The following is a 16,711-nucleotide window of genomic DNA, read 5'->3' as shown; positions in this document are numbered from 1 at the left end:
TTACAGGGGGCTCACATATGATACAAGCTGGCAACATATCTTTGCATCATCCATGAGGTACTGATTCAGCAGAAAATGCTGGATGTTAAAGTTAAGGGTAATGGAAGTTTCCACCAAGATTTCAAAAGAATGTCTGGGAGACCAGGAAAAGTATAGCAAGGTCAGAGTCCCTGTGAACTTCCCCTCATAGGATGATGCATGAAGCTGTGAAGGTGAAGCTAATGTTGGAATGGAGTCCCCAGGAATTAAGAGATGCTAGTAACATGGACTGTCTGCCAAGAAAAACTGGTAGCTGTAAAGAGAGCCAGGCTAAAAGAGAACTCATGCATGCTACAAGCAAGGTCAAAGGGGCTAAGTTGTCTAAATCCTTTAGAGAGCACATGTCCCCACCATGTGTCCTAGGTACTGTACGTGGATTTGGGGGACCTGTTTGCCCAGCTGGATTTTGGTCTTGTTTTGGCTGCACTTTTTTCTCTGACTCTCTTCATCCCTTTTGAAGTGGAAATGTTTACTCTGTGCTGTTGTGTATTAGACACATGTAACTTGCTTCTGATTTTTACAGGGGCTCACAACAAATAATTTACCTTGAATCTTAGATGAGACTATGCACCTGGACTTTTGAACAATGCTAGAATTATTAAGATTATGGAACTCTTGGAGATAGACTAAATGCATTTTGAGTTATGAGCTTTTGGGGACCAGGGGCAGAATGTTATGCTTTGGATGCGATGTGTTCCTCCAAAGTTCCCATTAACATAGGTGTGTTTGAAGGTGGAATGCTCAGATTATGGGAACTATAACTTGATCATTCTATTGTAGTTTGAATGGCAACTACAGGCAGGTGGGGCATGACTGGAGAAGGTGGACCACCGGGGGCTTGCCCTACATTTTCCTTGTGTGCCTCCCATGACCCTTTCTAACTTGCCATGAGCTGAGCAGCTCTCCTCTACTAGGCCCTTCCTCCAAGATGTACTGTGACATCATAGGCCCAGAGCAATGGAGTTGGCCATCTGAGGTCTAAGACCTCTGAAACTATTCTCCAAATAAATGTTTCCTCTTCTAAATAGTTCTTTTCATGTACTTTGGTCACAATGATGAAAAATCTGACTAAAATATCAGTAGAGAGGAATATAGGTTTTTAACCATGAAAAGTCAACCAATAGGGTTATTTCCAAAAGGACTTAGAAATCTAAGGAAAGCAGTTTGCTTTTAAAAAAAGCACTAGGTAATTTTCTGACCATTAGTAGCATTTGTAACTATCCAAGCTGAGATAATGATAAGGGTAATTAAATTCTGTACCTGACTGCTCATGATCATTGGTGTCATGGAATTTGTTCTTCAGGGAACTTCAGCATGACAATAAATCCAAACTCTCCTCCCCAAAATGAAGCTCCAAAACAACAAGTTTAAGATCTGAGAGATGTACGGATGAGAACGTCATTTAAGGACCACAGCAGCTCATGGGGTTCAGTAGTTGAACCATTTGCATTTTGGTTCTGATTTGCCAGTTGCCTGGTTGACAAACTTCCTGTTGTAAACTAAAACCTTGTCAGCATCTCTGGGACATGTCTTATGTCCCAGACAGCAACCACAATCCTCTTTGATCCTTATGTCCCAGACAGCAACCACAATCCCTCTAGCACCAAGAGCTTGTCTAGGTGGTAGTCATATCAATATTATTATAAAAAACAATTTTACTTATTTTATAGGTCTTTCAACAGTGACAGGGCACATTTCCATGCACATTCATTTGATCTACCCCATAATCCTATGAGAATGTCAGAACAGTATCTACATCTCTCCTGTTTGCATAAGATTATTGCTAGTTGGTAGCAGCATTGGGATTAGAAACTGTATCCTCTGGCTCTGGGTTAGAAGCACCCATGCCAACCAAGATAGAAAAAAATGCAGAATTCTGGTGAGCAGAGTGGAATGACCAAGAATACACGCTGTAATAACTGCCAGTAAAGACAAAAAGCCATCTCACATGAAAGAGGTGTGACTAAAAGGTATGAAAAGATAGCTGCACAACTACTTGACTTGAAAATCTCTCAATCGCTTTGATTTCTGTAACACTTAACTATATAGGTCATCTCCTCCCCTCCAGCCATTTCTTTTTAGCTCACCTTTTCCTCCTTGTAAATTTATTTATATATTTCCCAAGTTCCTATTCATTTATCTCTCTGGAGATCTTAACAATCCTCAAAGCTTACACTGTCATTGCCAAGCAGTGAATTCTCTAGCCCCTACTGATAGCACTGATCTCTCAACTGAGTTCATTATACATTTCTAATCAGATGTCTCAAGGGGCTGACTTCTTATATTTTGCATCACCAAGGTGAATCTCTTGCCTTATAAACTCTGTACTTTTCATACGTCCCCTGTTTTCTTATTGCTATTAATGTCATTATAACCTTCCCAGTCTAGATATTTCTAATTTCTCTCTCTTTCAATCCATCTAGCTAGCAACATCTATTGATTCTATCTCTGAGATGTCCTTTGATTTCATCTGCATAACTTTCCTGGGATCCTCATTGTTAAATAAATCTTTAAAAACACTTTTCATAGACTTCCTGTTAGTTTACAATTTTCTTTGTACCCAGTAAAAAGCATTCTTTCAGCAGAGCCAAAATAATCTTCCTAGAAATTAAGCTTTGGATATTATGTCTTTCACTCCAAAACTTGCAATGTCTTCCCCTTGCTTTCAAAATTAATCTGTCATCACTATGGCACCCAAATCCTCCATACTATATCTCTAAAGTCCTTGAGAAGGAAAACAAAACAACAACAAAACAAAAACCACTGCTACTGATCATCTACTATGAACTTGATACCTGTTGGGTATTTTCATATATGTTGTTATAAATATTCACATAAACCTAACAAGGTGGCATTATTTTTACCATCTGCATTTTATAGATCAGTCGAACAATTCATCCAAGGCCACAGAGCTCGTTGGAAGCAGAGTTAGAGTTTGAATCACAAATCCTCACCTGTGAAATATGTGCTCTATTTCACATTGTCTGCTTTTGCTCTCATGTCATTTATCTGGTCAAACTGAACTCCTCACTAATTTGAGAACACACCCTCTATTTCCTTCCTTTGATGTTGTTTGTGTTCATGCTCTATATTCACCTGGTGTGTTCCTTCTTGCCGGGTCTACTAGCCAAACTCTGATCCACCTTATCTGTGTACATTGAAAGCATCTCAACAACCAATAATATTCTTACCTTCACTGATTTACAACAGTCATATGTATGATGTTCATTTCCCTTCTAGATGTTAATCTTCTTCACATCCCCAAAATTCCAAATAAACTGCTGTTACCCAAATAGGCACAGTATTAAAATGATTACCACTCTATGTTCTATTCTGAAACTTTCATTTTAGGAGAGTAATCAGAATAAGAACTGGATTTGAAAGCACATTCAGCCGTTTATTAGCAGTGCTATCTTGGGAAAATTCTTTAACTTCATTAAGCATTAGTTGCTTCATTTATAAGATGAAGATATTAATAGTGACTACCTCATGAGTCATTGGGAGCTCCTATAATATAATGTAAACAAAGTTTTTGCACAATGTCCTGAACCTGGTACTTTGTCAATCAATATCAGTAGTAAGTGATCCTAATGGTAGTTATGCAAGATCTCTGAATAATAAATGTATCTTCCACTTTACAGAAAATAGAGTGGGAAAGATAAATTGAATTGCTGAGGTTAACTAAGGAGTCAAAAATAGAATATGAGACCTAATTGCCAATCATTTCTTGTCATCTTGTGTATGAATTGACTTCAGGATGAAGGCTAGCTCTGTCAAATCGACAGGGCTTATCTAAATGTCTTTAAGTGATTCTAGGCTCCAAGGGTGTCATCTCAGGCCAGGAAACGACAGGTCTGGCTGTCAGTACTAGCTTTGAGGCTAATCCAATTGTACACTCGCCTCTGCCATCTATCAGTGAAACACTAACAAGTAGAAACAGCGGTGGTGACAGCACCAGGATCTAAGCATATGATTCTGTGGAGTGGGTGGCTAATGAATTCCCCCATCAATACGCTCAGCTTCTATGCCTTCTGAATGCAGCTGGGGATCTAAAATCCATCATCTGTACCTTCAGGGAGTCAATGAGTTATTTCTTGCCCTGCTGCACTGAACAATACCCCAGGAGTAATGAGTGGTAACAGAGTAAGCACTAGGACAATGAGATAATTCATCTAACAGGCAGAGTTAAGACAGCCTTGTCATTAAGTCATGAGTCCCAGCACTCATTTGATGGCACCTAGAGTTTGCTTAGTTTGTTGTGCTTCAGATTTATGTCTAAAAAGTCTTTGCTACTCAAACTTGTTTGGCTACTTTGATGACTACAATTATCTAGGATATGGGCCACCAGATTGGCTTTAAAACAGTAACCACCTCACTCTTTCCTAGAATTTTATATTACTTAATTTGAAAACTCAGGCCTGATTTGTTTATCCATTGTTTAGGAAAATCAAATACAGTATTTTCTCTGAATTAAAAAGTTAATTGAAGAAAAATTTAAAGTACCAATAATATTAGAATCTATGCATGATTGAAAACTCAGTAAGGGTCAGGAACCATGCAGGAGTTTCATATAGTCACTTTACTGTGGGTAGAAAATGTATTTTCATCTCTTAAGTTTTAAGCCCTTTCAAGTTTGTTAGCTCTATGTAAGCCAAGATTGACACAGCATTGCCAAAACCTAACAGTTTGCTTGGTACAAAGTAAGTTCTCAATTTAAATACAATGAATGATGCTTATGAGCTAAATTCTCTTAATCTTACTTTTTCAAAATTCACATTATGTATGCATTGAGGATTCTGAAACATGACAGTGTAAGAGGCACTGATGTAAATGATAAATGAGAAAGATACGGGCATTTCGACTTTGCCTCTCCTAACTGCCTACCAGGCATGATATTTTTATGCACTTTGTCAACTCAATTTTGGTGATGGCATTATTGTATATTTCATCTGCATGCTAAATATATAATTCATTTGCCCTCATTTTTTTGTGGGGGGGCACCAAAATCTATAAAATATTTTCATTTGTATTACCTGATACCCACTTGAGGACCTTGGATCTATTGAGGTCTTTCTTGGGCTCTATAATCCCAAAGTGTAGAGCTGAGTTCTTTGTGTTCAGCTGGTACCCTGCTGGGCCCAAACCAGTTTTATGTTAGCCTATCTAGAAGGGTTTTCCTTTCTTTTTGCTGCTGTTACTGTGGTTGGTTTTGGTTGTTAGTAGTGTTCATGACAGTTCCTGTCATCTTGTTCTCCTCCTTTTCCTTCTCCTCTCCTTCGTGCAAAGTGGCTTATTACCTTTTTCATGATTAGTACAACAGGAGCAGGAGCTTCAGGCCAGGGTGGGTTACACATTCACTGAAGGGCTTAGGAGTCTTGGAGAGTGATAGACTGAAGGAGAATAGACAGACAGGACATCACCCTGAAACATGGTGTGGAGATCTAACACAGCACAATGAGGCACTGAGAAAGGTTTAATTACCCTGTTGACCTAACCTGGCATAACTAGTAAATCTCAAACATAAATCTGTAAAATTTGTTTTTGACCAAATAAGATGGGAATTTTCTTTGCAAAAGTAGTCATAGAAAACTTAAATACATACTTAAAATAAAACTTCACTTTTTATTGTAAAACATATTATTCTTTTCACTGATGTGAGTATGCATGTGTGTGTGTGTGTGTGTGTGTGTGTGTATGCGCGCACACATTTACACAGTCATTACCCTGAGGCAGTCATTAACTACTGTCTAACTTTTCAAGAAAACTACCACTCTACATTTGCACAGTCCTTTGCTGGTAACAGCTTCTAAATAGTTTATTTCAATTGATCCTCAGCAGAAGCCTGCAACATAATATTTCCATACCCATTTAAAAGAGGAGGAAGCCAAAGTTCCCAGTGATGGAGTGATTTGCTCAGAGTCAAATAGTGCACTTGGTACTGAAAGAAATGGGACCTGAATCTAAGTCTTTTGGTTTCAAATTAAGGTTCTCCTTCTAGTGTGGTATGCTGCCTCTTAAAAACAAGTGTGGATAAAATGAAGAGATTTAGATAGAAATAGCTTGGGAATAATAAAGATCCTGGGAAGCACACACCAACTCCCAGGGGCATAGCTGCCTCTGGTCCAGCTTACATAAGCAATCACATCCTCCCATCCTTACTTTCACTGCCTTCTCCCACCTTCTTCTCCAACTCTGCTGGGATGCACAGCTAAGCTGGAAGCTGCAGGGAGGATGCGCAGCAGGCCCTCTCTGCACAAGTGGCTAATGATCTGGAAAAGCTCCTAAGCCCAGAAAACCCAAAGAGGGCTTTTTCACTAAGAACAAATAGCAATGAAAGGAACTACTGAGCCAACCTGCAGTGCACAGCACTCTGTGGGAAACGAAATTGCATCTGTTGGACACCTTTGTTGTTTTCTTGTTCTTTCCCTCTTTACTTACGTTACCAGTATCAAAAACACCACTAACATTCCTCTGTACTCCATTGGAGATTCCCCTAAATACAGTTCCTATGTCAAATCCAGTTCCGTCAATGGCCGAATCCAGAGATACATCTGAGTTAACAGCAAACTAACTTCACTAAGGACTAACCCAGCAGATGTTGATGGTTTACTGCAAATATCCCATATAAAAGACCAAGATGATGCCTTTAGCCTGGCAATTTTTAGATGCAATAGATGTGAGGAAGTCGCCATTTGTCATGTTTCAGCTCTGTTCCCATTTGTTCTGCAGGAGTCTCTTTGAATGCAATAAATTATGGAAAACAATATTATACAAACGAACTTAATAAATAGCCTATTTCTTCACATCTGATGTTGAGAGAATATTACCAGTATCTTTTCTGGAGGGCCAGATTTTTGTAAGGAGAGTATTTTGCCCTTACAATAAAGGGTTCTGTCTGGATGACACTCTTTCATCTTCCTAGTTGGTATTAGCCAAGCATGTACATTCTAAGTCAGGACAGAAAGTGTTGAGAAAGGTTACAGATTCTTGTCAAAGAAAGCAGATGCCCTGACACATAAATTTTCACTGTTCCTGAAAGACTCATAATTAAAAAATGAATCTAAGAGGATTTACTGTAAATTACACACAGGGAGAAAGAAATTAATAGGATGTCTTTTTTACACCCAGCATTAACTACATGAAGGGAAGCTAATTGGTGCCCAGTTCTCCCGACCTTCTATTTTGTAGGTGGTGAAAGGAGGTTGTCAAGAGCTACATGATAGCAAGAGCACACACTTCATGGTAATCTTTTCTCTGGTCCTATTCAATGTTTCCCTTTTGTATAAATGAAGGTGAGTGAAACAGGACACAGCTTCGTGAAGCCTAGATGTAGGGTCAATAAGCAGATGTCACTCTCAAGTAACAGCAGCTGTTCTTCAAATATTAAGCAGATTAACTCCTCAACAATAGATTTCAGTGGCAGAAAACTTATATTTGAAATAATAATTAACAACAACAAAAGAAATCCTGTGCCCTAAAATACCCTTCCTCCACAGACTCTCATTTCATGTACAAGTACTTCAACAAGGAACATTTTTGCCTTTGTCAAACACATTCCATTCATGATTTCATTAATATCTTGAGTCACAATTGATACAGAAAATAGTGCATCATGGAAGCTGAACCAAAAAGCAAAGAAATGTTAGTTCATTTGAAATATGTAATTTCTAAATTATTTTGATCTCTTGACCTTTTCTGATTTATTTTTCAAATGATTCAATTCTTATCTTGTTTACTACTGATTGTCAAAGGTCATTTAACCCCATGAGGGACAAATCAATGGGAAGACTTTAGGTTTAAAAGAAAGTATAACAAATGTGAAGGAACTTCACAGGAGCAAGAAATAATCTACTAAATCATGAACTTGGAAAAACCATGCCAACACCACCTATCCAACTCAGTTTAGTGCCTTTTTCTTTTTTTGTCCCAATTATTTCCCATAAGGCATGAATACCTAAAATTTGTCCAAACTTTCTTCACCCATTCCTACCATCTTACACAATATTGCATGTCCTTAAATTGGTCATGGTCACTTACCCTTCATTCTCTCCCTCTCTCCAATTGAAACTCAAATTCTTTCACCTTAGCCTGCTGTGAGAAGGATTACAGTAAGACTGACTACTTTAAACTAATTAGTCAATGATTCAAGAGGCTTCCAATGAAGCATGAGTTTAAGAAAATACTTACTTTCCTAAATAGGTATTAAAGAGTAGGGATTTCAAGAAGACAGGGAGAGAAGAGGAAAAGTCCAACCATGTGTGTAGGGATGGTGTGTAGCTTAGAAGAGGTGTGATAAGTGTGCATTGTACATCCACAAAGGCCCACTTCAAACATGCAGCAGACAAGCCTAGTGGAGGGCAGACCTCAAACCTGCTGGAATCACTGCTGCCTGCACAAACCTTTCCAGTGTAAAGCTCAAAGCAAGAGAGTGAAAGGCCAGCAGGATGAAATTCATCTGCCATTATTGCTGTGGACTATTCTAGGATGGGTGCCACCTCAGAGTCAGGCTCCCTGGTATTCTTGGAAGAGCATTTTCACTTCCTTCAAATAAGCTAACTTGGGAATAAAAATGAATTATTCCAGTGACAATGTGGATACAGTACAGAACATTTTAAGAATTTCTAGAAGTTGCCAGTTTATAAAATACAAACTTTCTCCTCTGTCTCTCCATCTTGTTTGAGTCTCTCTCTCCTTCTCTTTCTCTCTCTCTCTCCTTCTCTCTCTCTCTCTCTCTCTCTCTCTCTCTCACACACACACACACACACACACACACACACACACACACTAATTTTTATTTATACTTTCTTTTTAAAACAGCCTTATTAGCCTGACCACCATTACAGGTAGCACCAAAGTTCTTTCCACAATTAACATGCATACTCCTCCAAGAATGAAGCTTCACTCTTATATAGTCCCTGCTGATGCTGCAGGCAGATACCCATCCTTTTTCTTTCTCCCTAAACTGGGGATGTAGCTGATTGGTAGAGCACCCTAGGTTCAATCCCCAGTACTTCAAAAAAAAAAAAAGGAGGGGGCTTACAGTAGCGGGTTCACTCTTTTCTGCTTTTCTGTTCTCATGCTGCATGGGAAAACATGGCAACCTTCCCTCTAGAGGACAGAGGGAAAGCACAGAGACCAAGTTCTAACCTGCTGCCATCTTGATCTTCTTGATCATCCCTACCTCTCAAACGGAGAAATAAATTTCTATCCTTTATAAGTTATCAAATTGCAGGTATTCTGTTAGAACAGCACAAAATAAATTAAGACACAAGCTTGCATCTTCTCTGAATACTGTCATCATTTTTTTTGTTTGTTTGTTTTCCCAGAGTTCTCTTCTCCTAAGCAAAAGGCAAGGAGGCGTGAAAACTTTTGCTTCCTGCCCAATCTTTTTCACTTTTGCTAATTACCCCTAAGCTCTTTTTGTTTCAAGTAATTTTCTTTAGCACAAGAAAACAAACCACTGAACAAACACAACCACATTTTACAGATTGTAATAGTCTTATAAAAGTACCTTAATAGATATTCATGACTTTATTTCCCTGATATATCTACATACATATCCAAAACAACAGACTAGTTTTGTAATCAAGCCTTGCAGTCTTCTACTTGGATTCCTTTATTTTCAATTATGATAAGGAGTATAGAGAAAGAGAGAATCCACTAAGAAATAAAATATTGTTTCAAACAACTAGACCAATGAAGGAGCCCATGCTTGAGAGGATCATGAATGAGTCAGGTTCACTATTTAAAATTGTGTGGATTTTTCATATTGTAGGGTCCTTTTGTCTTTTTGTCTGAAAAGATCAGGCAGATGATATCACATTCTAAACCAAGCTTTGCAGGAAAATCTACTGGGATGTCCCAGAATGTTTAGGGAATCAAAGAATCATTGGAACAGATACACAGCACCCCAAGAGGGTTCTACATATTTTAATATAATTTTTCTGCTATTTTTGCTTTTTATAAACAAATCAATATACCATAAAACCTAATATGTGTGTTTATACAGAGCATACACACTAATGAATACAAATGTATATTACTTGAACCCCAAAGTATGTTTCAGAAGCATTCATTTTCTCAAAACATTCAAGAAAGGACAGAATATTATAATACCATAATACAATATACCAGAATATTCTAGTTCCTCCTAGAAGTTCTTAGTATTCACATGTCCATTTTATAAAAACATCACTAATTCCAAGTAAGTTGCCAGAAAAATAAAAAAATAAATAAACCTCTTTCTTAATAGCCAGAATGCCCTACAAAACATGAATGGGGAGAATCGGATAAACTAGTAGCATATTAGCTGACTCAAAAAGATGCTCATGGCTATGCCAAATCATATTTTTCTGAGTAAGTCACACTGAACAAAAAAAGAAGATAAATCACCATGAAAATGCAAGTGAGCTGGTAATAATATCCTAGTTATAGCTGCCATGAAATCGTCATTAAGTTATATGCAGCATAAATCTCCAAGAGTTCTGTAAATTATGGTGGTTCCTAGAGACCAAATAGAGATAAACTGTAGAACTATGGCTGCCTTTCTCCTTCCTTTTGATGTGGCTTTTAAAATGTTTATGTTCAAGCTCGTAATACCATATAGTTCTTAAAACATCTAAGAATTAAACATTTTGCATCTTTCTTTAAGACTCCTCTTTCACATTTCAAAGGAAGGATTGATTTCTAACCAATCCTTTCCAGGGTTTGTAAGTAGTGTCTTTCTCTGCTCTGGCTCCTCCCAGGCGAGACAAGCTTCCAGCTCTAATCTCAAAATTGAGCTGCTCCCATTTCCAAGGCTGTTGGAGGGACAGGTGCTAGAGATGGACACTTCCAACTCCAGAGACCAGCAATGAAATCTTAAGTTCTGCCTCTCTCCCTGGACCTGTATATAAGCAAAACTCTGATTCAAGGATTCCCAGTCAGTGTTCCTTTTTCTCCTTTTTACAGATTGGTAGCAATCCCCAGTTGATCTTTTTTCTTAACTGCAGTTTTTCCCCTGCTATTTAAACTAAATTCTTATTGCTCCAAATTAAATCCATTCTTTCTAGCCTTGTCATTGCTAACTAATGAGAACAATTCCTCTCTTTGCTCTTGGAGGCTGCACTTGGGGTACTTATAGATGAGAATCATATCTTTAGCCTACTTTCTTAGCTGCAGACTGTACAGGTGATAAAATGGGTTAATTGTTGCTATAAAAATATTTTCTATCCTCATAACAAAGTAGTTTTTTCCTTCAAATCATTTTAATTTCTTAGACTTGTAATATGTTCTTAAGATCTGCAGGGACTGAAGGTATAGCCCCTATTGGGTTCATACATATACAACCTAGAGCAACATTTTAGATATATGATATGCATGAATAAGTAAAATCCTGGTCACTGTGCTGTTTCCTTGTGCCCCACCTACTTTGGAGCTTTGCTCAGATTTTATCCCACATTCCTTACACCTCTACAGTCCCATTTGCTTCTTAGAAAAGGGTCACCAAGTACAGTTGTGGCCAATTTTGGCAAATAAATTTTTACTGCAATTCAATCTTATTCACTAAAAAGATGTATTATCTATGGCAAAACTGAGCAGCTCTGATAGAGACTATATGACCCGCCTGTAGAGTCCAAAGTATCTACTTATTGGCCCCTTAAAAGTTTGCCAAACCCCAGCCTAGGAAACCTTTACTTAATCTTGCTATTTGCACCAAGTCAGTGAAACCACACACTTGTCTACACCCAAGTGATCTGCTAGATGTTTATCTGCAGGTCAAACCACAAGGTTGGGAAAGCAAGCCTGATTTTTTTTTCCTCTCTATATTCATGGGACAGAGGGAAGAGTTTTTGATTTTTTAAACAGAAGCATGTATGAGCATGATGGTTCACACAATTGAAGGCAATTCCTGTAAGCATGTGCACCTTTGTTGTATCGGTGTGGAGTGTTCCGCTGCATTTATCTGACTCACCAACTCAGACCACCAGGGAGACAAGGGAATCCAGGCCAAGGCTGGGTACTCACTATGTGAAGCTGCAGGAAGTCTCCAAGACCTGGAGCGCTGTCGATGCGTACTAAGATGCCATCCTTCACTGTGGTGCTGAAGCCCACCGCCAAGCGGTCAGAGCGCGTGCTGGGCCTGTCATTGGCTGGCCAGGTGTAGAGGATGAGGCCACCGCTTTTCCCAAAGATGTAAGTAGCGCCAGCTGTGAAGGCAAGGAGAGAGCGAGATGTCAGGGCACTGTATTGCATATCGCCAGCTCTAGCACACTACTGAGACTGCACAGAACAGCTGCAGAGAGGAAACGTCCCCCATAGGACAGGATTTGGTTACTGAGAGGGATGACTTCCAAAGCCTCCCTCGGAAGGCATCTGTCACCCCAAATTAAAGTTGCCAGTAAAAGAAGGTAAAAAGAATGAATAACAAAGCAGATGTTAGTGAGAGACATTTCCTAACATCCTCAGTTTCTGCTGCATATTAGTAGAGAGAAAATTACATGCTGTGTCTAAGAGCTTTGGTACATCGTGACAAACAACTTCTCTGTCTTTCCCAACAGAGGAATTAATTTTCCATCTTGGCTAGGGCAGACACGAGATAAAGAACTTGTCCCCTGTCTTTGGCTACCAGACTATTCTGATGATCAGAGCAGGGAAAAGTTCAAGGACTGCCTTACCAACATCAGTAATGAGGAAGTCAAAAGGCACCATTTCTCTCACACCTGTACCTTCTCCACCCACAGAAAAGAGAGATGCGGTCTGAGAAAACCAAGTTCTGTAGGGCAGTATCCCTTAACTGAAATGCTTTGGGTCAGAAGTGTTTCTTATTTTAGATTTTTTCTTTAAATTTTGGAATATTTGCATATACATAAAAAGATATTTTGGGGATAGGACCTAGTGGTAGAAGCTATCTGGTATCAGAGTAACAGTTTTAAGTTCCTTTTCCAAACTAAATGAGACATAGCAAAAAAAAAAAAAAAAAAAAAAAAAAATCCCTGGAAAATGAATTTTTAACATGAGAAGTGGTATCATCAGCTACAACTAGTGGATTTATCAGTATCTTTTACTATTTACTCATGAATTTCCTCTTATCAGTGTGAAACCAGAGGCTACTAAGAATATATAAATTTGAAATTACCTATAAGACAAATAGGAAGAAAAACAAAGAAAAATTTATATTTTGAAAATGTTAAAAGTCTATTTTAAGAAACAAATTTAAATTCCAATTTGGGGAAAAATATTTCAATTTGGTAGCCAAAATAGACTATGCCATTGTAGCCTTCATGGTTTTCTGCTTGTTACCCATAGCGAGTACTTCCATATGTTGCTCAGCTCAAAGTCCAAAGAACATTTGGCACTAGATTTTCTTGTGAATATCCCAGAGAAAGTGTTCCAACCTTTAAAACTATTTTAAAAACACCATTAGACAACCATTCAGATATCTTTAGCAGTTACTAAAAATCTCGAGCACTGGTCTACATTTATTATCAGACCTAGTTTACAGAAAATATTGGGTGGAATTATGTTGGCTGAAGAAGAGATGAGTTATGCAGCTTGCTAAGAAATAATAAACTATGAGACTAGAATTAGGTGTATATGTCATATGTCATCTTTGTAAAGCAGGAAGCCACATTAAATTCTGAGGTATGTAGAATGTCATTTGTCCTTGAAAGGTCACTATCCAAGTCATTCCAATTTGGTCAGCCTACATATTACATGTAGCATGACATTATTTTGCTTTTATGAATTTCTCAATCCTTAGGCAATGGTCTCTGGAAAACCTCCCACAGTCATCTGGAGAATTTGGGATTGTGGTATGCAAAGTTTATGATGAAGTCTATATGCAAAACAATGTTTGCTCCTCACTATCCACAAACACCCTCAAAGCTTCTTAAAATTAGAAATGTGGGTATAATGATTTACCCTTGATATCTCTCCATCTGTGAAGAATTTAAATAAGCCCCTTTCTGTAGATGATTACAAATGTCATTGCTCCTTTCTTTCTTTATTTGGAAAACTGAAGGTTACTCAGTGATTAATGTATAAAATCACCAAAAATGCAAATCAGCCTGTGACATTTCATAGCAATTTATAAAGTCTTACCCGATTCTATCCCAAATACATAGTGAATTGTGCCACATAGTGGATCCTGCCACAGGGTTATATTCATATTCTATCAGGAAATAATTTTGTCACTACAAATAATCAAGTGAGAAACTCATTGCAAAAAAATAATATGCAATAGCTTAAAAGTTGCAAAGCCTATATCAATTTATTTGATGAAAGTTCCCTACAATTATATGGAATATTTCCATTGTTAATAGTTTTATAGATTTGGGAATAGAGGCTTAGATATCTCACTTAAATCAGTGGTGCCTCCTTCAAATCCCCAGCCTGAGCCACCTGTCACCAAGTCTTTTGTCTCTACCTGCCAATGTAATTGCACAGTAAACTGGACCAATGGGGCAAAGCTATCTGTATTTAGTTCTTTTCACTTCTTCTTCTAATACCAAAACAGAGTGAACACAAAGCCATCACCCCAAATCTGCATCAAAAGCTTTCTGGCCCTTTTCACCACAAAAACTAACTTTATAAATCTTCTATTCTGCTTATATTATTCACTGCCCTGTCCAGCGAGTCTCAGTGGGAAGAACATATAAAATGATAAATATACAACTTGTTATATATGATGGTGAGGAGTTTGTGGTGATTAGTTTTTAAATAAACAAAGAACAAAACCTCATTATGACAATATTAGATGGGATGAATTGATATAAAATCTGATTTGAAAAACTAAAGGTTCTGAATTCATGATAGATATATACAGCATATTATATATATAATATATGTTAGATAATTCTAACTCTATATGTGAAAAGGGAATAAAAGATAAAAGTGCTTAGTTTAAGGCTTATTCTACAATGTAGAAAGTAGTATTAAAACATGTGTTCTTGGTATTGATCTTACTACTATTCAGGGTGAATAAGATCCTGAATGCTTCCACAGCCTAATGCTGGCTTTAAAGGAAGATAAATAATAGTTGCAATTTTCTACTCTGATAATGTGATTTTTTTCTCTTTATTTTTCATGATTTTCTATCTTGCATGGTTTATAGAAATAAACACACACTTTCTGTTAATTTATATAAAACGCCTAGAGTCCCAAAGGGAACATGGAATTATTTCACTTCTATTTTCACATTTAAAAAGCTAATTTTTTTAATTTTAAAATGTGATTACAAATAAATTGGGGGAGGGAGCATCTGAGGAACTATAAGAACCATTAAGGATTTTCATTTCCAAGCCATGCAATACAACATCACATACTGTCTCCCGTGAGCCAAGAATTACAGATTGCTGGTTTCTCACTGAGCTCACGATGTCAGGGCTAAGATCATACTACATGTATTAATAATCAGAACCATGCAATTTTCTTTCATGATAGCAAAAATGATCAATTCATCTGAAGAAAAAATGGCACTTGGGCTATTATTTAACACTGCAGCATTTGCAAGTTCACAACAACTGAAGTCACCTTGCTGAGTTCTAAGACACACAGTATTTCAGGAATGGAATCTCTACACAGTCCCTGCTAACCAGGATTAAGTGGATACAGTTCATCTTCAAAGATGTTAACAAGTATGGCATGTTATTTGACCAACAACCCACAAATAATGGCTTTGACTTATTGTTTCACAATTGACTAGCTATTTACTGGGATGAAACTGATCATGAGACTGGCAGAGCCAAGGTTAAGCTGGTGCTGATATCTGTTCTCTATGCATGTGTGTGTAGTGAGGAGAGTAGCTGGCAAGAGAAAAGGATCTCCATTATAGTCCTGCAGGACTTCAGGAGAGTCATTTAATTTAGATAGAAATAAGTTGATGAAGCAGATGAACTGTGACTTCTCTAAGAGAATAAGGATACATTTTCTTCCAGGTCACATATTTTCCCAAGATTTTTAAAACTTTGGTACATTTTACAGCTTATCTTACTAGAATTTAACTGCTGATGGCAAATCACCTTTTCCGTGTTTGGGAACTTTTGGATAGTTATTGTTTTTGTTTTGACTTCTAAACTCCAAGTCCCTACTTTTATGACACTGTTCCTATTTCCAGTCCCATATCTAAACAACATATCACTTTTTTTGGAAAATATTCACAGAAATAGGATTATGGTCTTGTTTAAGATTCACTCTAAATATAAAAATAATAAATACAAGCCCTTGTGTGCATGCATGTACATGCGTACATGTGTGTATACACATGCATGTGTTCATGTATGAAAAATAAGCATAATTTAATTAGAAAGTAAAATTGACTACCTGTAATTCTTTTATTATTTTGCTCATTATATAATTATGGGTTAAATAACTTCATGAAATCATTCAAACATATTAGTGGTTTTAATGTGCCAGAGTTCCCTAAAATGATTTTTTAAAAATTTTTTTACAGGCTGCATTTTGATTCATTGCAAAATGATTTTCTATTGGCATTAAAATAAGTTTTGGAAGCCCAAGGGGCCTCAATTTAAAAGGAACTAGATAAATTACTTGTAGACATGTATATTAGGTAAAAATAAAATTAATAAAATGAGCGTGATACTTTACAAACTGTGTGGTAGCTCAAACAAGAAGAGAAAGGGGATGCCAGACTGAGGCTCTTTGAAGACAGCCTGAGAACATAGTCTAAAAT

The 16,711-nt window shown here is 37.4% G+C and overlaps 1 protein-coding gene across 13 annotated transcripts in view; it reads right to left on the bottom strand.

Annotated features, from left to right (window-relative positions):
- Nrxn3 (neurexin 3) overlaps nt 1-16,711 on the bottom strand; it is a 1,546,128-nt gene that overhangs the window by 344,421 nt on the left and 1,184,996 nt on the right. For all 13 annotated transcript variants that reach the window (XR_007107214.1, XR_007107215.1, XR_007107216.1 and 10 more), the window contains one exon: nt 12,046-12,227. Coding sequence is in view for 10 of the 13 variants with exons in the window: in XM_047541186.1 (XP_047397142.1) it covers nt 12,046-12,227 (182 nt within the window). In the remaining 3 variants the exon portion in view is untranslated. The remainder of the gene's footprint in view (nt 1-12,045; nt 12,228-16,711) is intronic.

The sequence above is a fragment of the Sciurus carolinensis genome, chromosome 2, assembly GCF_902686445.1.
Source record: "Sciurus carolinensis chromosome 2, mSciCar1.2, whole genome shotgun sequence".
NCBI classification, from domain to species: Eukaryota; Metazoa; Chordata; class Mammalia; order Rodentia; family Sciuridae; genus Sciurus; species Sciurus carolinensis.
This window is presented reverse-complemented; position numbering and strand designations above follow the sequence as displayed.